The sequence below is a fragment of the Oncorhynchus mykiss genome, chromosome 3 (assembly GCF_057628025.1).
Source record: "Oncorhynchus mykiss isolate SJ-2025 chromosome 3, ASM5762802v1, whole genome shotgun sequence".
Classification (NCBI taxonomy): domain Eukaryota; kingdom Metazoa; phylum Chordata; class Actinopteri; order Salmoniformes; family Salmonidae; genus Oncorhynchus; species Oncorhynchus mykiss.
Window position 1 is genome coordinate 27,160,001 of NC_143024.1, and position 23,332 is coordinate 27,183,332.

At 46.8% G+C, this 23,332-nt stretch overlaps 1 protein-coding gene across 8 annotated transcripts in view; it reads left to right on the plus strand.

Moving 5' to 3' along the window:
- LOC110503805 (dual specificity tyrosine-phosphorylation-regulated kinase 1B) overlaps positions 1 to 23,332 on the plus strand; it is a 79,885-nt gene that overhangs the window by 53,489 nt on the left and 3,064 nt on the right. The window contains exons 1-10 of one of the 8 annotated variants that reach the window (XM_036970377.2): positions 1 to 34; positions 13,460 to 13,605; positions 15,333 to 15,452; positions 16,230 to 16,418; positions 17,691 to 17,838; positions 18,375 to 18,661; positions 19,810 to 19,956; positions 20,038 to 20,199; positions 21,339 to 21,657; positions 23,150 to 23,253. The exon at positions 1 to 34 is cut by the window's left edge and continues 2,159 nt beyond it. In XM_036970377.2, coding sequence (XP_036826272.1) covers positions 1 to 34; positions 13,460 to 13,605; positions 15,333 to 15,452; positions 16,230 to 16,418; positions 17,691 to 17,838; positions 18,375 to 18,661; positions 19,810 to 19,956; positions 20,038 to 20,199; positions 21,339 to 21,657; positions 23,150 to 23,253 — 1,656 coding nt within the window. The remainder of the gene's footprint in view (positions 35 to 13,459; positions 13,606 to 15,332; positions 15,453 to 16,229; positions 16,419 to 17,690; positions 17,839 to 18,374; positions 18,662 to 19,809; positions 19,957 to 20,037; positions 20,200 to 21,338; positions 21,658 to 23,149; positions 23,254 to 23,332) is intronic. The other 7 variants (XM_036970380.2, XM_036970383.2, XM_036970390.2 and 4 more) reach the window with 7 other exon arrangements.

The following is a 23,332-nucleotide window of genomic DNA, read 5'->3' on the forward strand; positions in this document are numbered from 1 at the left end:
ACTCAGTCACACCTACTCCGGAAACCGACAAAAAGTTAGTACAAATATTGTTGGTTTGTGAATGAGTATACACACTCACAGTTGAACAAACAGACACACTCTCACTCACTCTCTCACTAAGCACGTGTTGTAAACTTTTAGTGGATCAATCTAAGCAAAGATAGTTATTTGTCATACTTGAATAATGAGTGTGGAATTATATGTGGAAAAGTACGTTGTTATTCCATCACCTGTGTAGTTCTCTGTGAGACCCCCTCCTCTCTTCCAAAAGGTTCACCACCTCTGTGGGATGTTGTCAGGAAACTTTTGTAGAATGTGATATCCTCAATGCTTTTAGTTGAGATATGAGTATTGTGCGTCCTTACATGTTCATCCTGTATGACGCAAACTGATAAGACCGATGTTCATTATAGCATGAGTTGGATCAAGATGTCTGCCAATGGCACCAACTACCTGGTTTCTCTTGGTTGGTTCAATGCTTGTAAATGTTTGATGTTGTGAGCTGAAGCAGTTTGTGGTCTCTGACTTGAGGATTGTTCATGCATAGTTTTGACTTGAGCGTTGTTCATGCACAGTTTTGACTTGAGCGTTTTTGCGTAGTTTCTGCGATCTGTGGAGTTGATGACACTGGTGCTTATCATCCTCCTCAAAGTCATGAACAATCACAGACTGCGTGCCATTGTAATGGTAAAAAAAAGAAAAAAAGAAGCAAGCATTATAGTGATGACGTAATGAGAGGAGGGCGAGAGAATGGGGGAAAGACCTATCCATTATTTCCATAAGAGTCGGAGGATTAAACTTGAAGCTGCAGAGCTCCATTGGTCGGTGTCCTACTACTGTTCTCATGGATGCATCAAGTACAGTTTTCATCATTGTTGTAGAGCATTTCGGTGGAATAGCATACACATGTTTTAACGTAGTAGAATGGAACTAATACAAATATTGTAATGTTTTGTTACTGGCATAACAATGATGTAATTACAGAATCAGGATTCCCAGAAATGCTCATCACAAAAACTCAAGCAAACCCCACCTAGAGAAGTCCCATCTCGGAGACCCTAACCCCCTTTCCCCTTCTCCTTTCCCACAATTGTCTCCAGCCACTTGTTCAAACAATTGTGGGAATAAATTCATTCCCTTTCAAGGGTACTGTTGCCCAGGTGTTACTACTGCAGTCCATTGATCTTTTAGTCCTAGTGTTTCCATGGATGGACACATGCCTTTTATGTTCTGCACAGCTGTGCTCTACTTGTAAGAGTCATGTGGTTCACACTTCAGCGTGTTTTACCATGGCAGCTGGGAAATCCTAGCAAAGCTGGGAGTTCCACTGTGTGTGTGTGTGTGTGTGTGTGTGTGTGAGGTTGCAAAACAACTTTATTGATCTGAGTGTTAAACCTCAAAGCCTGTGATGGGGCCTATCCTTGTCCTATCCTTTTCTAGGGGCCTGATGCATATTGTTTTTAATTCTCAGGTTATGTTTGTATCACCTCTGTTGTGGAGATTCCCTTAAAGTTTCACAGGGCTACATAATATTTGACATTTGGGCAATTCACAGTTTATTTTATGAGTAGCATGACAGATTTATGTTGTTGCTGTGTAAGTCAAGTGCTTCACGGAATCCCTGCCCCTGGGGAATTGCACATCTTATGCTCTGTCACGTTTCACAGTATCTGACTGTTGTAGATAGATTCTCACTGTCTGGACCTGCTGGTTCAATACAGGTCAATCAAAAGCAACACCTGGACCTACAGGTGCAGGGGTTGGAACTACTTTTGAACACCAGGCTTATTGTTGTGTTATTACAGAGGATGTAGCCTGTTTTATTAATGACAAAGATACCTTAGTGTGGTGACATTCAGGAAGTGAACAGCCAGGTCTGTGTTAGTACAGGAAGCAGCTAGTGGAGATGGTGATGCCTATTCAATGGGCGGAAGAATACATGTGGAAGTAGAGGGAGAGTTGGGGATGGGGGTAGATGAAGGCATGAATGAATACTGAGTTAGGGAGACAATTGTCCAGTTTTTGTAATGCTCTTCTGTTTATACTTTCATTTGATTATTTATTTGTGTAAAGGTTTTCCATTCTTGCCCAGTTCTGGCATTGGCTCAAGAAGGGAATTCAATTATCCGTCAATCGTTTATCCACTTAATGCTCTTTAGATATAAATGACTTAATTGGCCCATTTAAAAAAAAGTTTTCAAACAAGCAATCTAAAGCTTCTGTGAGGACGACCACACCAGCCACCATCCCCCACTGATCCCAGTCTGACCAGCTGGTCCTGCATGGTAGCAGGGAAGCACTGACACCGCCATTGGTCAGACAGTCAATCAGTCAGTCATGCACTTTGTCCATGGCTGTGCCCTTGATGCTTGACATTGTAGCACTTATTTTAAGGTCACAGCTTTCCATGGTGCCATTTATCTCAGGAGTTTCCCATCAAACGTAAGCGAGTTATCGGCATGTGGCTGAGAGGCCAGGAGAGGTTGGGTTGAAAAGTGAAGCACGAGGAGAACACTTGTTGAATAGCTGACGGGATTCACCTTGTAGACTGCTTAGTGTACAGTAGTTTAATGCAGGTTCTCCCCATAAGCCTTAAATTGGATTGCAGCTTGGCTCAGGAAAGGGCTGTCTGTGTCCCTCGCTGGCCTGTCGTTCCCATCCCCCTGCTGAGAGACTCCCACTCATGACACAGTGAGCCGCCACTGAAGTGGACACGGTGTCTGGGGGTTACATTGAAACTTAGCTCACCTACTGTTGTCTGTCATAGCATGGTTGCAAGCCCTTTATCAACAACAGAGGCGGTGCGACATTTCGTCGCCCCGCCTCCCCTCAACCATAAGTATTTCTCACTGGCCAGACCTCACTCCTAATATTGCTATCTCTATTGGTGGGGGGTAGGGAGATGGTGACACTTCGAGTCCACGTTTACAGCTGAGTGCATAACTTTTATTGTTGCCATTATCACTTCCTAGTAACAGCGATTTAGCAGGCTAATTGTAAATCAACGCACAGCTGTAGTTGTCAATTGTAACTCGAAGCTCCTCTCTGGACTTTAAGAGGTATCAGACTCTGTGAGACATGAGGGGAAAGAGCAGTCTTTATACCCACATATCTGGGTGACTTTTCAGCTATATCCCCCTTTAATTTAAGTTATTTTTATCTCAGTATCCAACTGACTCGTTCTCTGCTGCCTATTTCCGTCCTCACAGTGTGGTGCGGGCTGAGCGGCCATGTGTAGGTTACTAACTTAATTTTAGGGCCCTGAGTAACTGGGTAAGTATTTCACTGTTAGTCTACACCTGTTCTTTACGAAGCATGTGACAAATAACATTTGATTTAACTGTCTGAAAAATGCTGGAGAGAAATGTAACATGCTTGAGAAAGAGTGTGACATTCTGTCTGGTTCATTTATTTTCTGTCTGGAAATGTTGAAGATATGATAATAGTTAGGCCTAAGGCCAAAGGTAAAGGCATGGTGGGAGCTTCTTTTCCTGAAGTAGAAGAACAAGAGGGAGAAGATGAGGGCCATATCAGAGCTGGGGAAATAAAAATAATCTCAGGTTAGTGGAGTTTGGACTGTGAGACTGAAAGCAGCGGTATCTGAAGCAGTCACACAAACACCACGTCCCCACCGCTGCACTTTGCTCCTTTCCCCCCCTTCATCTTGTTTGTTTCCTGTGCTAATTTATGGTCTAAAGGTGAAACGTCTCGTCCCCTTGCTTACTGTGGTTGAGTCATGTTTATCCTTCTGACTTTCCAGTAAACAAGATACTGAAGTTATCATTCATTCCCCCACTCCAAGAATGTGACTGAAGTGATGCAATCAATGCTCTTGATTGCTGTGTTTTTAACAAGATCCCCAGACAGTATTGCCTGTTGGACTGTGTTGTGTTTGGTGTGGTTACAGTTAGTGGCAGGTGCCTGTTACAATGAGCCTGTCCTCCTATAGCTCCTCCCACCAGCCTCCTCTGGTGTAGAGGAGGTGGTGGGTGGAGTGGTGCTCTATAAGCTGCTGTCCCTTGAGATTGTCCCCCTCTGTGGAATGTGATTCATGTGGAAGTTGGTGTCATGTGGAGGTAAACAAATGCGCCATCCAATAAATCAGTCTGGATTGAGTATCCTTGTTGTTGTTGTAGTTTAGCTGGGAGGAGCTGGTATACAGGGTTGGGGGGGGGGGGGGGGGGGGGGGGACCTCTCTGCAACGCTCCCAAGTCTGTCAAAATGGCCCTTTAGGCTTCTCCCCTCTATCTCCCTCAGACTGTAGCTAAGAGGGAAAGTAAGTTTGTTATTTTCTGTGGCTGTGACTTTTAGATTGTGGTGATGAAGCAATAGGGATGTGTGGACTAGAGATTGTTAGGGAGGCGAGTACGTAGGCTAAGTGTTTGTGTGTGTGTGGGGGGGGGGTTCGCTTCACACTAGTTAAATACGTTAAAGGGTAGGAAGCATGAGTTTTTACTCACCAATGTAACACAGTGTGGTCAAAGACATAGTAACTTAGTTGGAGTCATGGTTACCAACAAGTACAAACATAGTTATGTTTTTGGGTTATTACGTATTTATTACCTTATTCCTGGATAGCTTCTAAACTACCCAGAATGCACTATTTCTCAGTCATTTGGAGGATCTATGCTGTGCTACTGAGTTGGTATGCTAGCTCAGTAGCTATCTTAAACTGGCTAATGTTAGCCAGTAGCCATGCTAGCATTTCATTCAATTCCAGACCATGTGTTGGCGGTGGTGACCTACAATCCACCAATCACAGGAAGTATGATGTAAACAAGAAGTAGATGGGGCATGTACGGCAATGGACACGGCAGGCTCTAGTGCCTTCGTGAAGAGGGCTTGTCTGTTCTCCTTTTTGTTTTTGTCAACTTTTCGGCATGTTCTCTAACGCTAGCTGTCCAGCTTGCTGGATAAGATAACTGCAAATAGCTAACATTCTTTAATAACTGGTTAGATGGCGTTATGTGTTTATAAAACGTTGGTTTACTTTAATGTAGCTATAAGCCAGTTGTTGTTAGCAACTGGCTGACTCGTAGTGCTAAGATAACGTTAGCAGCCTGGTAGGGCTAACGTTAGCAGGCTAGTTGGTTAGCAACCTTGCAGGTTGATTTGTAACAATACAATACATTCATGAAGTATTTGCTTTGCTTCTAAGTTGTCTGAAAATGGAATTGATTGCAATAGTCATGAGTGCAAACAATTTGGTTTAATTTTAAGTTATACATTGTGTTAGTTTACCACCCCTTCGACCTCCTCTCACCCCCCCCCCCCCCCCTTGATGACGCAAGTTTGAAAGGAAAACATGTTATTGTGCAGCAGAAGCAGAGCTCAGTGTGCATGTAGCCTGTACCCGCAGCCCCAGCAGTCCCACATCTTCTGACAGACAACCCCCTCCCCCACACACTCTGCACCCCTCCTCCCCCGGCTTCTCCCCTGCTGCGCATCACTCACAGTATCCACGCTGACACAGCCACTTCCATCACTGAAAGCACATAAAACATTTAGCAAGCAAACTCTCCCCTGCTTCTCTCACTCTCTCTCTGACTCTCTCCTCTCTCTGTCTTTCTCTAGTTCTTTCATATGTAAAATAGGCAGTTTGCGAGGCTGTATGTAAGTTCACACCTCAGTGGTGAGTTGTAACTCTTCCCCCTCTGCTTCCTCCACCTGAAGAATCAGACTGACCTGTCCTGTTGGCAGGCAGGACTAGATGGATAGCTGCTGCGTCTACAGGAGCTGACATGCCCAGGCTGCTGCCCACCAAAGGAGCTTGATCACACTGAGATCGATTAGAGCTGGTCAGTCTAATGAGTTAGTCCAGAGCTGAGGAGAACCTGCAGCCGTCCTAAGATGTGAACAAGCCCTTCTAAAAGGGGGATGAGAACCTTTGGGTCACATTTGAAACTTGTTGGTTAAGGGAGTGGTTTAGATGCTGTAAGTTGCTACGTTTTTGGCAACGATGCCAAACATGCCCGCCTGACCTGAGAGGAATGGGAAAGCTTGCAAAACATTGTGTGTGTGTGTGTTTGATACCTTCTGTTGTGCCATCAGGGGTTTCAGGCAGCAGATTAGCTTCAGTCGTTGCTGACAAGATGGGCATTTGGATTGGCCAGCAGGAAGAGAAACATATTTAATAAAAACAATACATCAAACGCTGGGTACTAAGCACATCCTCATCCATACCAGCTCTCTCTCTGTAGTAGAAGTTGTCAAGCCAGAGCCCAGAAAGTACCACGGCCACAAATCGTCCTGTACCAGGGCTGTCGTCGGCCTTCCTCTCCCATTACATTTGGGAGAGGATTTAGTTATATTTGTATGTACTGTGTGAGCGCTCAATTTACCAGTGTCACTGTTTGATGAGAGAGGTTGACCCAGATGGTTGTTATTTATAGCTTTCAGTCTGACTCAGCTTTGGGGGGCTGACTGTCTATAAAGTTCATTGGGGGTGTAGCGGGTGGTGTTGGGGTAGAGGGGTCGGTACGAGGGGGTGACCAGGTATGGGGAAGCTGGCATGGAAACTCTCTAGTTTGATGACACTGTGAAATTACACCTCATGGGGACTTTTGAGTCATGTACCTGTTACTTGAAGCAGTAAAGGATTTATAATTGTATTTTATGTAGTGTTCTGTTTGACACTGTGGCTGGTCTTCAGAGACCTTTTGGGTGGCTGCATGTTGGACCCCTCCTCCCTCTCAGCTACACCCAAACACAGACGCTTCCACTCGAGGGACGCACTTAGGTTTCTGTGGATCACTGGGGCGTGTGGGGTGAGACATCACTCCCGCTCCTGTTCTGATGAATAATCTTGTTTCCTCCTCCTCCACTTTGACTCACACTGCCAGACACAGGGATGACATCTCTCACTTCCTGAGAATCCTACCAGCCCCCCTTCCCCCCTCCGCTCCATTCCTTGCTGCTAGACGTGTTAGGCACAGTCAGTGTGTGGGTGGTCAAGAGGAAATGAGGAAGAGCATTGGCTGCTCTCAAATAAATAAAGCACTCTGTTGCCGCCCGCCAGCCGGCGCTGTGAGCAGGCCAGTGATATGAGGAGGTTTAGCTGGTGTCTGGGCATTGGCAGGTGGAGATTGTCACCAGGAGGACAAGGAGTTTTTCCTGACCTGGACTCAGTTTATAAGCCTAATCTGCAGTCAGTTCACTCTGTAGGATGGCTCACACTTCCAGAACTTCCTCCTTTATCAAACTACTGTGATACTGTGGTCATATGATGATAGGTACTTCCCTCTGGCCTGTCTTCATCCTGTTGGATTGTATCCGAAGCCAAGGTGGTTGTATTTTCAGTCCAGTGATTGACAATGACCAGATGTACAAGCCAGTCATGTCATGACAATGATCTGATGCACCAATCATGTCGGGCAGTGCAGGCTGGAAGCGGACATTACCGCTGTGTCCTGATTGGATTGTTGCCCGGCATGTGGAAGCAAGAGTGTGACATTTGACCTTTGAGAAGTAGCTAATGGTCCGGGTCAGTACAGTGAGGGTCCAGAGCCTTTACACTGAGGGACATACTGAGATTCTGGACAACTAGAGAGGTTTCATGTGGAGGGACACACAGGTACATTATGACATAGAATTTGACAGATGGAATGTCATATTCATGATGTACAAGCAGCCAGTCTTGCATACACACATTCTGTCTCTCCCTCACTCTCACACCCCCTCTTTCACAGTCTGGGCTTGAAAGCCCAGTGTCAGAGTGCGCAGTATTTGTGTCTCAGCTGTGCCTGTCCCTCAGTGCCAGCGAGCCGGCTGTGCCGGGAAAGAGGAGCATGAGTGTCCGCAGTGACCTGACCTGGCCCAGACACAGTGGGCACCACGAGGGCATGGGCTTAGCTTCCCCTGCCACACTCCCTCGCTGGGTCTGCACCCTGCACGAGGTCAGCTCAGAGACAGTTCTAGAAGAAGATTTAGCTTTTGTAACTTTCTATTGACTGTGGTGCCTTCTCTTGTGACCACTGACAATGGACAAGGTTAGTCAGGAAAGTAGTCTGGCTGTCGTCAGCGTGACGACAGGGAAAGTGTTCTATTTACTGTTCTAAACACAGAAGTAACTTGTTGGCAGCATTGAGTTGCTGTCTTCAAAGTTCAAGGTGATTTTACCATTCACAGAGGGAGCTCTAACGGTACTGCATTACCTGCCTGTTACCTGGCTCTGTTAGGTGTGCCTGTATGAGAGCTTGGAGATCCTGACCGGACATTGGAGAGGTGACGGTGGTCCTCCTTGCCCGTGTTGTGGCGGCGAGTGTGTTAATGTGTGTAGTTAGTATGTCAGTGTACCAGCCAGGCATCCACAGTGTCGTTGCATGAGTGGGAGGGTAATGGACACCAGTGACTTGAACAGTGGGAAACCGGTGGCCAAAAAGCTTCCTTCTGCTTTGAAGCATACAGACCTAGCTCTTTACCCACACTCTATCCCTTCTCTCCTTCCATCCCCCCACCACCTCTTGCCTTTTGCCCTGTGTCCAACTTTGGCTTGGTGGCACCACTACTCCCGTTACCCTAACAGGGTATAAGAGGGGCCAACACGGACAGGGGCGGGGGGAGGGACGGTGGGTTCAGCTTACACCCCCCCACACCATTTCCTTCCTGTTCCTTAGAGACAGATAGTGGGATGGTCTGTTGCTATGGTGACACACTGATTGTCAGCTGTAGAGGGGTGTGGTGGGATACCTCACGGTCCATGCACAGTTAATTGGTGCAAATGATTACTTCAGACACCCCTGTCTGTATATATTTAACCCAGTCCGATTTGACACTTGCATAAGTGAGGATGAATTCTACCCTGTGCAGTACACCTGTGTGTCTGTATATAGATGGCTGTGTGCCCTTACCTACTATATTTTATTAATATCCAGCCCCATTAGAGACAACATTTGTGTGAGTGCTTTGGCCGGTTTGGTGGGAGAGAGAAAGCGGTAACAGGCAGAGAGAAATAGAGGAGGAAGAGGGAGGGTGAGAGCTGCATTGTGGGAAGGGTTGCTGATACAGCACAAGCTACCAGGTTTATTTATAGAGACCTCACCGCCCAGCCCTTGGATACTAGCAGCCAATGAGCAGCCAGAGAGGAAGGGGGTGTCACACTCAGGAAGTTCTCAATGTGTTCACTTCAGCATTTAAAGGCACAGTGTGACATTTCTCAGTGCTCGGCAGATAGCCCTCATAACTATCGTCATATCCCTCCCAACTGAGGCCAGGGCAGAACAAGGCCTCTCATAACAACAGCAGTTTCCGTGCGTTATGAAATTCCTCTTCTGTTTTTTGTAGACCGGTTTTCTACAGTTTTCTTCGCAATTCTGATCCCAGTGCATCTACAGTCATTACTGTAGCAGAAAATCACAACATTGCAGGTGCAGCTGTCCTATTTAGTTTAACAATTTAAACTGTGTTGTATTGTTAACCTCTCACAATGCATGGCCAATGCTGGAGATTTATTAAACAGTCTTTGCTGTAGAACGTGGTCGTATTGATCTGAAAGGCTGATTAACTGTAACACTGTAAGCTCTGGATACAGGTCTGGTGTGAGTGTGGTTACCTGCTCACAATAATGCGATTATTGTGGATAGTCAGATTAATATAATAGTTTGATTAAACTGTTTACATGCTTTGCAAGAAGAAGGATTTCCATAATGATCCTGTTTACATGGACACATCTGAGATCAGGCTTCCTGGAAATAAATCTTATACCACAGCGAGCATATCACATTTAGAGTTTGGACAAAATTTGTATGTGAAAACGACTTCTAAAACGCATATATTGGTGTTCCAAACACACTTCACTCGGGCTAAAGAGGGAGGCCCGCTCTGCTGGTGCTAGCACATGCGCAGATCAAAGACACCGCTGGAATGTCGGTGTTCAAGTGTCCTAATAATTAAAAAGATTGCTCAGAAAACCGGGTGTTTTAAGATGAGCAGAGTAAGGTGTTTTTACATGACAATTGCATTATCCGCCTACTGCCATAATCAGTTTAATATTGAATTATTAGTGTACCGGAGATATAATGTGTGTGTTTCAAGTTTTATTAGTCGTATGTACAGGATACACATGACGTACATTGTTCAATAATGTGCTTACTTGCAGGTTCCTTCTCGACAATGCAACAGCAATAAGAAATATTATAAATATTTGTGTCTGAGTGTTTCTCTCTGTATCTGTGCTGAGACAGAAAGCAGTTTGAGATGAGTCGGCGTATGTAATGTTTCCTCCTTCCTTCTCAGCCCACTCCTGATGTCGGTGTTGGGACTCATCCTATAATAGGAGGGAATGCGTGCAGTCACCCCTCAGGATTGATGGTGCTCAGACGTGCTGTTTTACACATTGTTTAAACTACGGCCATTGATCGGCGGGCTATTTCAAGTTGTAATGTGTCGTTGATAAATTTCACCCCCGTTATTCCTCACTTTAAAAGCCAGTGATAAAAGCATTGGCTGTGAAATATCTCATCACTTTTATATACCCCCTTTTTTCATATTCTTCTTTCTGCACTTTACCGGAGACATGCAATTAATCTGTTGGTCTGGCAGGACACTAGCAAGGTGGTCAATTGGACGTTGCACTGTAAGGGTTGTGTTGAAAGGGTTTTGCACTATAAGTAACCAAATTATTGAACAGGACATGCTGTTGGTACTGTTCAGTAGTGTAAGGTCATTGGTGCCCCATGTCCTCTTTTTAATCTTCCTCATGTAACGGATGTGAAACGGCTAGCTTAGTTAGCGGTGTGCGCTAAATAGCGCTTCAATCGGTGACGTCACTTGCTCTGAGACCTTGAAGTAGTAGTTCCCCTTGCTCTGCATGGACCGCGGCTTTTGAGGAGCGATGGGTAACTGTTGTTGATGTGTGCAGAGGGTCCATGGTTCGCGCACACGGGTATGGGCGAGGGACGGTCTAAAGTTATACTGTTACACTCACATCTGGAGGGAAGAACAGAGTTGGAGACGGACAGACTTTTGACCGTCAGAATGTTTTATTAACTGGACATTTGAGAGATTTACCGGACCCATGTGTATTGGATGCATAACCTGATTAGGGCATCCACCCACAGTGCTCAGAATGACAGAATTCACATTTTACATTATGGTAATTAATATTAACAGAACATACAAGTTGAGTATACAACGATGTGCGTCCTTCTTACTGAATTCTGACGTGCACTTTGAAGATGTTAGAATAACTGCACGTTTATTTTTCCTCGGCCAACAAGAAGAGTAACGAGCAGCAACATCACTAGCCTGTCAATCTACTATCCCCATAGTGGAAAAGTTTACATGTTATATTGGTCAGTTTGTCGAGAAAGAAATAGCCCATTCCAAACAGATTCTGGGACAGTTGTGGAACGAAAGATCCCAAATTCATACAACCAGTAGGTCTAGGCTACATGAAAATGAGTGATGCAACCGATCAAAACGCTTAGCTTCAAATGTTGATCAAATATTAGTTCACATTTTAAGCCCAGCAATGCGCACAAGGTAATAGGCTTCGCGAGAATGTTCGTTCCATAATGCAATTCATGGGAAAACACCGTTAGCAAAGCGTACTGCACATGCGAGTGGTTTCATGTGACAGAGATGGAAATATCTGTTAGAAATGTAGAAAGAGGGATATCTAATGTGTAACCTTGCGCAGGTTGCTAATAGGACTAGTATTGTGCTTTGGCTAATGGACAATGAAAGAAAAGTTGCTATAAATAATTTTCTCGCATATGGTCTGATTTTGGCTAGGCTACTTTGAGGCAAGGTAAAACATGCCTCATATGTAGTAAAATGTTCATGTTTCAAACAATTAAGTATATGTTTTCAAAATGCGTACTTTCTCCAGCTCATTGCAAAATGGTGTGTGATACGCTGATGAAGCCTTCTTTTCGTTTCCTATGCATTTTCTGTTTGAGACGGTGTCTGACAGATTTTCCACTCTGTATCTGTAAACTGTACGTGTGATAAATATGATACATAACGAATATACTGTATATGCGCCAATTTAATTCCACTAAATTATGCAAATTAACCAATAGACCGATAAGTATGACCAGTCAAGTGTATTTCCATCGACGGGTATTTCCATCAATGAATAGGCTAAAAATCATTATTTTGCATTGTTTTGGCTGGCGTCAATTTTATTCACCGGCTTTAAAAAAATAAAAATAAATATCTGCCAAAAGCCGTCTACAGATTAACGGAAACCCTGGTCTAAACTTAAACTTTTATTCAAACTTTAACCTAGAACAACCAGGATGAACGTCTTGTCTTAAACATTCTACCATCCACAACTAGGTCAAAGTGTAGTCTGACTCCGTATGTGTTTAATGCCAGTGGAATGAGTTTCCAGGCCGGTTTGCTGAGCCACTGGCGGATGTTTGTGGTTTTTGTACAAGCGACCAGCCCCCCTCTAGCAAAGTTAGTGAGAGAGGTCAAAATTCTGCGGAGGCCAGGGTTTACCCAGGAGCCAGCGGTCTGAACTGCTGTGTCTTGGCATTGGTGGAAATCAGGCTTGAGCGTGCGGCACTGTCAATACCACCCTCGACTGCTCTTACCAAGCCTGCTGTGTTCCAGCCATTTTAGCTCGACTGCAGTCAAACTGCAGTCAAAGCAAAGTCTCAAGACTGCAGAGAATCTCAGTCAAATTGAACCTGGGATTCTGACAGAAAAAACAAGTCTGGTGGAACTTAATGAGAAAGCAAAGCAGCACACTAAACAGTGACTCGTCATTTTTTTGGGAAGGATGATGCAACAGTCTTGTCACACAGTGGTTTGTCCCATTGAAGCTCTAACCCTTCATTGTCCATATTTGCTAGCTACCTTGATGGAATCAGAAGATTTTAGTGCTCACAACATTCAGCAACAAAAATGGTTTGGTTAAGTTCCATCTTCTATATTTTGTGAGAAGCCACCTCTCCTTTTGTCTTTTCATATAAAAGCAGGAGTTGGAGAGAAAGTTCTGTTTGGAAATGTCCTGGTTTTGAGGCGTGTCAATGTGGACTACTGACAAAGGTCTCTTATATCTTTCTCTCTGTCACACACATGCACATTCTCACTTACAGACAGACACACTGGCTTTGTCAGGTTGACCTGCGCTAATGCTGATTCTGCTGAAATGGGACACCCTCTTGCATAGAGATATTTCACTCCACCATTATTTGTGTGGTCTTTCTGGCAGGGAGCTAAATAGCCCTGTGGAGTGGTACCCTACTAAGTAGCCACCCCACCCTCTTGCTCTACATCCTTGATAGGGTGTATGTGTGTGACTTCAAAGAACAGCCAAGAAGGGTGTGTGAGAGAGCACATGTGTGCTTTTCCTCTGCAGTGCAGTGCTCGTGCCCACACCCACGGCAGTGCCCGTGTATGTATGATGAGTTAGGAAGCTTCATGTCGATGTATTGCTTCTAAAAACCTTTCCCTCTCTCTCGTCCTTTCCCCCCCTTTCCTCCATCTCTCCGTCTATCCTGCGAAGGTGGAAGCAGCTCAGGATGCAAGCCCCCCTCCTCTACCCTCTGCCAGCCTGCCGCCTTGGGCTTCTCCCCCGCTGAGCCAACCATGTCGAGCCAGCACAGCCACCCCTCCTTCAGCAACATCCACTCCATGGCTGAACAGCAGCAGGTACCCAGCGGCTAACGCCCTCACAGGACACTCCTTAATGCTCTGTTTAGAATAATACTCTGTTTAGGAACAGACCTTTATACTGACGCTATATATACACACACACACACACCCAATGCTATACACACACACCCTTATACTGACGCTATACACACCCACAACTCATCACGTGCACGGAGGTATTAGCATCACATACTGAATGGACATAATGAGAAGCTGTTGGATTGTAATATACATCCACAACCTCAAACACGTCAGCATCACATACAATACCGGTCAAAAGTTTGGACACACACTCATTCAAAGATTTTTCTTTATTTTTACTATTTTCAGCATTGGAGAACAATAGTGGAAACATCAAACTATGAAATAACACATGGAATCATGTAGTAACCAAAAATGTGTTAAACAAATCAAAATATGTTTGAGATTCTTCAAAGTAGCCACCCTTTGCTTTAATGACAGCTTTGCACACTCTTAGCATTCATTCTCTCAACCAGCTTCATGAGGAATGCTTTTCCAACAGTCTTGAAGGAGTTCCCACATATGCTGAGCACTTGTTGGCTGCTTTTCCTTCACTCTGCGGTCCAACTCATCCCAAATAATTTCAACTGGGTTGAGGTTGGGTGATTGTGGAGGCCAGGTCATCTGATGCAGCACTCCATCACTCTCCTTCTTGGTCAAATAGCCCTTACACAGCCAGGAGGTGTGTTTTGGGTCATTGTTCTGTTGAAAAACAAACGATAGTCCCACTAAGCGCTAACCAGATGGGATGGCATACCGCTGCAGAATGCTTTGGTAGACATGCTGGTTAATGGTGCCTTGAATTCTAAATAAATCATCAACAGTGTTACCAGCAAAGCACCCCCACACCTTCACACTACCTCCTCCATGCTTCACGGTGGGAACCACACATGCGGAGATCATCCGTTCACCTACTCTGCGTCTCACAAAGACACAGCGGTTGAAACCAAAAATCTAAAATTTGGACTCATCAGACCAAATTTGACCTTCATGTCTTAAAGGAATGATGGGCTGTCGTTTCTCTTTGCTTATTTGAGCTTTTCTTGCCATTTTATGGTCTTGGTCTTTTACCAAATAGGGCTATCTTCTGTATACCACCCCTACCTTGTCACAACACAACTGATTGGCTCAAACGCATAATGAAGGAAAGAAATTCCATTATGAACTTTTAAAAGGGTACACCTGTTAATTGAAATGCATTCCAGGTGACTACCTCATGAAGCTGGTTGAGAGAATGCCAAGAGTGTGCAAAGCTGTCATCAAGGCAAATGGTGGCTACTTTGAAGAATCTCAAATATAAAATATATTTGGATTTGTTGAACACATTTTTGTTTACTATATGATTCCATATGTGTTATTGCATAGTTTGGATGTCTTCACTATTATTCTACAATGTAGAAAATAGTAAAAAATAAAGAAAACCCCTTGAATGTGTTGGTGTGTCCAAACTTTGACTGGTACTGTACTCTATTGACAAGCAACTACAACTACCATCACTGATAGACTGTTCTGTGGCTAAGCAACAGTGTTGCCTGTATACATAGGTTAACTCAAACATCCACAGTTATGTCATTGGAAGTTACTCCTGCCACTCACATTGTATAGTGACCTTTATTTACTTTAGTTCTAATTACCGCTAGTTAGAATACTGCAGGGTTGTCTTGGCCAGTTTTGGGGCTCCCCTCACCACCTGTCCCTTCCAGGTGCTGTCTGATGCGACCATACTGCAGAGGAGGATCCCCCCAAGTTTTAGAGATCCCGCCAGCGCACCGCTGAGAAAACTCTCTGTCGATCTGATCAAGACTTACAAGCACATCAATGAGGTGAGTGGAGTGTGTGTGTCAGCCAGCCATCAGGTCCTACAGGACTCTGCTGCTGCTGTTAGGTGATGTTTCCTGGAGATCATGACTCCTGCAGGAAACATCACCTCACAGCTTATCCAGTTCGCGGGTGGTTTGAGTAAAATAGATATGTTTTTATTTGTATTTATTTTTTCAATATTTTTGTGGGGAGGACTCAATATACTTTCAAATGAAAAACAAACTAATCAAAACTGTGTAGAAATGATATGACCTACATTCATATCGTTTCTTGACTGTCCAGCTCGCTTATCGCTTAAATAAAAGCTGGCAAGTCAGGGAACATCAGAATTCCCAAAACGATGGATAGAGGAATTTTTTTAGCAAAATGGACGGCGAGGAAGTATAACCAATTTTCAGTGCGGCCCTCTGGACCTCGTTGAAGACCAAATGAGGCCTCCAGGGCAAAATTAGTTTTACACCCCTTGTATAAACATTAGATGTATGGTTGCAAATTTCTGGTTGCTTTCCCAAATGTCGCTGGTTTCCCAGAAATCCCGGTTGGAGTTTTGCAACCCTAGGTATATGTAACCGCATTAGCATAAACTGATGTACTAGTGAAGGATATCAGTTTTATCATTGGTTTGGTCCGCCGAGATCTATCCAAACAGTAGTGTGGCAAAATAAGAAACATTAGTGACTTACCCCTCTTTCTCTTTTCCCGCCCATCCCTTCCTCTCTCCATCTCCTCTCCTCTCTCCATCTCCTCTCCTCTCTCCATCTCCTCTCCTCTGTGTCCAGGTGTACTACACGAAGAAGAAGCGGCGTGCCCAGCAGGTGCCCCCGGAGGACTCGAGCACTAAGAAGGAGCGGAAGGTGTACAACGATGGCTACGACGACGACAACTACGACTACATCGTCAAGAACGGGGAGAAGTGGCTGGACCGCTACGAGATTGACTCGCTCATCGGCAAGGGCTCCTTCGGGCAGGTCAGTGGACATGGGGGACAGACGGTATAGAGAGGGCAGGTCAGTGGGGAGAGGGTATAGGGGAGGATAGGTCAGGGTGGAGGATAGGTCAGGGGGTGTGGGGAGGATAGGTCAGGGTGGAGGATAGATCAGGGGGTAGCGGGAGGATAGGTCAGGGTGGAGGATAGGTCAGGGGGTGTGGGGAGGATAGGTCAGGGTGGAGGATAGGTCAGGGTGGAGGATAGGTCAGGGGGTGTGGGGAGGATAGGTCAGGGTGGAGGATAGGTCAGGGGGTGTGGGGAGGATAGGTCAGGGTGGAGGATAGGTCAGGGGGTGTGGGGAGGATAGATCAGGGTGGAGGATAGGTCAGGGGGTGGGGGGAGGATAGGTCAGGGGGTGTGGGGAGGATAGGTCAGGGTGGAGGATAGGTCAGGGGGTGGGGGGAGGATAGGTCAGGGGTGGGGGGAGGATAGGTCAGGGGGTGTGGGGAGGATATATCAGGGTGAAGGATAGGTTAGGGTGAAGGATAGGTTAGGGGGTGTGGGGAGGATAGGTCAGGGTGGAGGATAGGTCAGGGGGTGGGGGGAGGATAGGTCAGGGTGGAGGATAGGTCAGGGGGTAGGGGGAGGATAGGTCAGGGTGGAGGATAGATCAGGGGGTAGGGGGAGGATAGGTCAGGGGGTGGGGGAGGATAGGTCAGGGGGTGTGGGGAGGATAGGTCAGGAGGTAGGGGGAGGATAGGTCAGGAGGTAGGGGGAGGATAGGTCAGGGTGGAGGATAGGTCAGGGGGTGTGGGGAGGATAGGTCAGGGTGGAGGATAGGTCAGGGGGTGGGGGAGGATAGGTCAGGGGGTGGGGGAGGATAGGTCAGGGGGTGTGGGGAGGATAGGTCAGGGGGTGTGGGGAGGATAGGTCAGGAGGTAGGGGGAGGATAGGTCAGGGTGGAGGATAAGTCAGGGGGTGGGGGTAGGATAGGTCAGGGGGTGTGGGGAGGATAGGTCAGGGTGGAGGATAGATCAGGGTGTGGGGGGAGGATAGATCAGGGGGAGGAGGGAGAAAGAAGAGGATGGAAGAAAAGAGAGGAGAAACACTTTAAAAATGTAAGGTGAAGAGTTACATGGGGTGAATGAAGTATGTCTACAGACGTGAGGAGAATAAATGGGTAAGAGGAAAGAGGAGAGGGATAATGAATATTTTTTGTTTGGTGAAGGAGCTTTGCCTTGGCCCCTACCACCTGCAAATGCTACAATCAACATGGCTGCCTGTCTGATCTGTGACCTTTGCCATCCCGCAGGTGGTGAAAGCCTATGACCACCACGAGCAGGAGTGGGTGGCCATCAAGATCATCAAGAACAAGAAAGCCTTCCTGAACCAGGCCCAGATAGAGCTGCGACTGCTGGAGCTCATGAACAAACACGACACCGAGATGAAGTACTACATAGGTGAGGACACACACACACACACACACACACACACACACACACACACACACACAGCTTTAAGCCCCACTTACGATCTAACACTATTGCATTATTGCATGTATACCATCTACTAAAATTAATTGATACTGTGCCTCTTTGATGTCACATGCAACCTGCTCCACATTTAACGTCTCAATTGAAATATAGACCAATGCCCTACTTCTCATATATCCCTATGTATAAGTATCATGCTACATATATATCAATCCAGTAGCCTTCGCAATGATAAACCTGTCACAGAATCACCTCTACCTCACTAAGCTCCTATAGCGCTGAGCGAGGTGATTGACACACAATAATATAATAATAGATGGCGTTTATATGGCCGAGCTGTTTTCCATGTGGTCAAAGCACCTTGCTCTCCACTCCAAGGGCACACTGTCACTCTGGAAGTCACCTCAACCACTACCCATGTAGAGCAGAGCACCCAGATAGGTTACTGCAGTATACGGTTTCCCCATCTAACCTCCCCCCTCTTCTCTCCTTTCCCCCTCTAGTCCACCTGAAGAGGCACTTCATGTTCCGGAACCACCTGTGCCTGGTGTTCGAGCTTCTCTCCTACAACCTGTACGACCTCCTGCGCAACACCAACTTCCGCGGCGTCTCTCTCAACCTGACCAGAAAGTTTGCCCAGCAGCTGTGCACGGCGCTGCTGTTCCTGGCCACGCCCGAGCTCAGCATCATCCACTGCGACCTCAAGCCCGAGAACATCCTGCTGTGCAACCCCAAGCGCAGCGCCATCAAGATCGTGGACTTTGGCAGCTCTTGTCAACTAGGCCAGAGGGTGAGGAGACTAGCTGACTAACCAAGCACAGAGATATAGAAGACCCTAATGAACCAAATGCATGTGCTGGGTGGGGGTCAGGGGAGGGGTGTTGAGGAGAGAACACCATTGGGTTAGGAGAGAGGGAGAAGCAAGGGGAGGGAGGACTACACCTTACCAAGCACATCAATATACACAGTCTACTCCTGAAATCAGTGCATTGCAGTTCACCACTCCCAATGGATCCTTTGTGAATTTTTCTGGGTATCTGCGTGCTTCTGTGTATTATATTTAAGATCGACCTAAACCAATGCATGCATCAGCAGTCGACTGTGGTTTAATATAGTAGGCCCTTAATGCATGCTATATCCCCTCTAGATGCTGCGGGGGGGGGGGGGGGGGGGGTGTTGGGTGGAGAAGAGAATTGGAGCAGGGAGGGAGGAGGGAGCTATTGGGGGGGATAGAGACGCAGGGGAAGGGAGGGAATGGTAGAGGTAGAATGAATAAGAGAGAGCTTTTTGTAAACCAGATAAACGTTCAATGTATACTAACCTTTTCTAAAAATGTATAATTTGTGTGCTAATGCCTCTGGATATCTAAGGAAGAGGGAGAAGAGAAGGGTGGGGTAGATGGATGGATGGATGAGGGACAGAGCAGGAATAGCCCACAGATGATTCCATCTCTCCCGTTTCAAAAGAGAATGAGCTCAGTTTTCTGCAGAGGGTAAATAGACATGGAGAGGGAAGCTATGGAGGGAGGCCGTTGCCAGGTTGAATAAGAACTGGCATTCACAGCACGTCTTTGAGGACTCTTGGGAAGATGAGGAAATGGGCCTCACTACAGTGCTCAAGTATAGAATCCCAGCGGCTCTGCTGCACCCAGTTTAGATATTTCTACTCAGTTTGGCCTGCCCCGTGTGGATAAACGGTGTCACTGCACCACTTCCACCACCATCCTGTCTCCCTCCACCAGTGAGTGTGCTCTAATTTAGATTAGAAATGTTATTAAAGGGCCACAGCTCTGTTCTGCTGTAACCAACATACTGGAGCTAATACCTCTATCTTTTCTCATCACATTTTCTCCCCTCGTCTCTCTCTTCTTTTTTTTTCAACCTATTTTTGTTTCTTATATCACCTCATTCTGTCCCTCCGTCCTCTCCTCCACCACAGATCTACCAGTACATCCAGAGTCGCTTCTACAGATCTCCAGAGGTGTTGCTGGGCATGCCCTACGACCTGGCCATTGACATGTGGTCCCTGGGCTGCATCCTGGTGGAGATGCACACAGGAGAACCCCTCTTCAGCGGCTCCAACGAGGTAGGCTGTGAGAACACACACAGCATTGGGTGTCGATGCCGAATCTGTCCCTGACCTGTCCTGTTGTTTCTCTCTCTCCAGGTGGATCAGATGAATAAGATAGTGGAGGTGCTGGGGGTCCCTCCCAACCACATGCTGGATCAGGCTCCCAAAGCACGGAAGTACTTTGACAAGCTGTCCGACGGTCTGTGGACCGTCAAGAAGAACAAGGACATAAAGAAGGTACTTTACCCCTCGGCCTCCGTGAGTAAAACTCTGCTCTTACTTAATCTTCTCATCTCATCTCCGAACCACATCCCTCCTGTCACTCACAACGCAGTAGGTTCAAGTTCCCCGGTCACACCACAGATTTTGAATCAGATTACCTTGCTCTTACCCCCAAGCCTAAACTTAACTGCTAGGGGGATTGAAAGATATTTGAACCAAGTGTCAGTGGTTAGAGGCAAATTCTCAACGAGCCTACTTGTATTAACCATTCACCCGTAGATAGAGAAAGAGAGATGGGTAGAAAACCGAGGTGGAAAAGGAAGGGGAGGAGGGTTAGCTTGATATTGGAAAGTAGTTTGTGCAGAATAGGTATTTTCTCCCTTTTCTCATTTCTAACCTAAACTCCCAATTCTTAGGAAGGAGATCTGAGTCCTCAGCATCTTCCTCCAGTCATCATCATCTAAACCGTAAAACCCCTCGTCACATAAGCTTTCTCTAATTGTCTAGAAAGGTCCTTATCGTTCCATTATTCTGTGTGTATCAGAAGCATTACATAGCCCTTAATAAGATAGAGGTTGGAGGTTGAACAAAGGGAGAGGCCTGGGTTACGTTGGAGGTGAGAGAAAGAGGGGGAGAAAAGTTTGGATCAGAGGTTAATTAACTTTGTCCAAAAGGGATTGGAGATGGTGGGGGATCAGCCATCTCACCCCAGAGGCAGGCACACCTGTGTGGGTGTGTGAGCACGGGTTTACACCTATGGGTGTTGGCATGTATTTTCACTAGACGATTAGGAGTTAAGTGAATGATATAGTGCAGGATAAGACAACTTATTGTTAGTTTTAGGACTAGGAGCTGATGGTCTTTAGACCGGAGAGCATGTAAGGATACATGTTGGTCTCATTCATTACAGCTTCTCATCACTGGCTTGGTGTTATGTAAATAAAGTAGACCTAATAGTGAGTCTATCCATTCATAATATGCATTCTACTGACCATCAACCATTTCACCGTCATAACAACATGCATGCTTGCATGTGTGAAATTCAACCATAATAATAACTAAGTCGCTAAAACTACCTAGAAGAAAATGAGAATTCAACAGTGTTTCTCTGCACCTCCCCGCATCCATATTCTCCATTCTCCCCCTTCTCTCACTCCCTCTATCTCCCTATTCAGGAGTACAAGCCTCCTGCGACGCGGCGGCTCCATGAGATCCTGGGGGTGGAGACCGGGGGTCCTGGCGGGAGGCGGGGCGGAGAGCAGGGGCACGCTCCCTGCGATTACCTGAAGTTCAAGGACCTGATCCTGCGCATGCTGGACTACGACCCCAAGACACGCATCACGCCCTTCTATGCGCTGCAGCACAACTTCTTCAAGAAGACGACGGACGAGGGCACTAACACCAGCAGTTCCACCTCCACCAGCCCGGCCATGGACCACAGCCACTCCACCTCCACCACCAGCTCCGTCTCCAGCTCCGGTACGGGACACAGCAGTTAGTATACAGTATACCCTTACCATAAGTCACAGTCCACTGCATGGGGAAACATCTGCAGAGGTCAAACCTCAAAAGAGCAAACTAAACATGGGCAGCTTATTTGATCCCATATTTCCCCCAGATAATTATCCCCTATGTTTGTAAAAAACACCAAGATTCCTTAGATTGAGAGCTATTGAAAGTCCATTGAAACCGTGTTGGTTAGTACAGTACTGTAAAGGATCTTGTCTGGGAGATCCCTCCCACCTACATAGTCTTCGGGGGAACACTGCAGTCTACTGCGTCATAGTGATGGTGGTTCAATGTTACATCTCAGCCAGCCCCTACAGCCCCTCACTCTCTCAACAGCTACACAGTCTCCGTAGAAACAAGCTCCTAGTCACTTCAGCCGCAGCTCAGTCCCTACAGCCTGCAGCACACCGTCACCATAGCAACAGCTCAGCCTCAGCGGCCTTTCCTCTGCCACAGCTACAGCTCCCATTCACCATGGCAACAGCTAGTCATCTTAGCTACAGCACCATGTTCAGCAGCCCAGCAACAGGTTATGGTCCCAGCAGTGATGGACTGTCAGTATGTTGACGTAACAAAACTATTGTGTATTCTGACCGACCGAGTGTCTTTTCCCCCTCTCCTCCCTTACTCCCCCTCTCCCTACTCTCCCTCTCCTCCTCTACTCTCCCTCTCCTCCTCTACTCTCCCTCTCCTCCTCTACTCTCCCTCCCCTCCCCAACTCTCCCTCTCCTCCCCTATTCTCCCTCTCCTCCCCTACTCTCCCTCTCCTTCCCCTCTCCTCCCCTACTCTTCCCCTACTCCCTCTCTCTTCCCCTACTCCCTCTCTCTTCCCCTACTCCCTCTCTCTTCCCCTACTCCCTCTCTCTTCCCTTACTCCCTCTCTCTTCCCCTACTCTCCCTCTCTCTTCCCCTACTCTCCCTCTCCTCCCCTACTCTCCCTCTCCTCCCCTACTCTCCCTCCCCTACTCTCCCTCCCCTCCCCTAATCTCCCTCTCCTTCCCCTCTCCCCCTACTCTCACTTCCCCTCCCCTACTCTCCCTCTCCTCCCCTACTCTCCCTCTCCTCCCCTACTCTCCCTCTCCTCCCCTACTTTCCCTCTCCTCCTCTCCCTTACTCTCCCTCTCCTCCCCTCCCTTACTCTCCCTCTCCTCCCCTCCCTTACTCTCCCTCCCCTACTCTCCCTCTCCTTCCCCTCTCCTCCCCTACTCCCTCTCTTCCCCTACTTCCTCCCTCTCTCTTCCCCTACTCCCTCCCTCTCTCTTCCCCTACTCTCCCTCTCCTCCTCCCCTCCCTTACTCTCCCTCCCCTACTCTCCCTCTCCTTCCCCTCTCCTCCCCTACTCCCTCTCTCTTCCCCTACTCTTCCTTCCCTCCCTTACTCTCCCTCCCCTACTCTTCCTTCCCTCCCTTACTCTCTCTTCCCCTACTCCCTCTCTCTTCCCCTACTCCCTCTCTCTTCCCCTACTCCCCCTGTCCAGGTGGATCTAGCGGTTCTTCCAATGACAACCGGAATTACCGGTATAGTAACCGGTACTACAACAGTGCAGTTACTCACTCAGACTACGAGATGCAGAGTCCACAGGTGAGCAGAGGTTTAAACCTGACCTCACTCTGATGTCTCAGATCTCATCACATGGAACAACATGTTCTTCCTCTATACA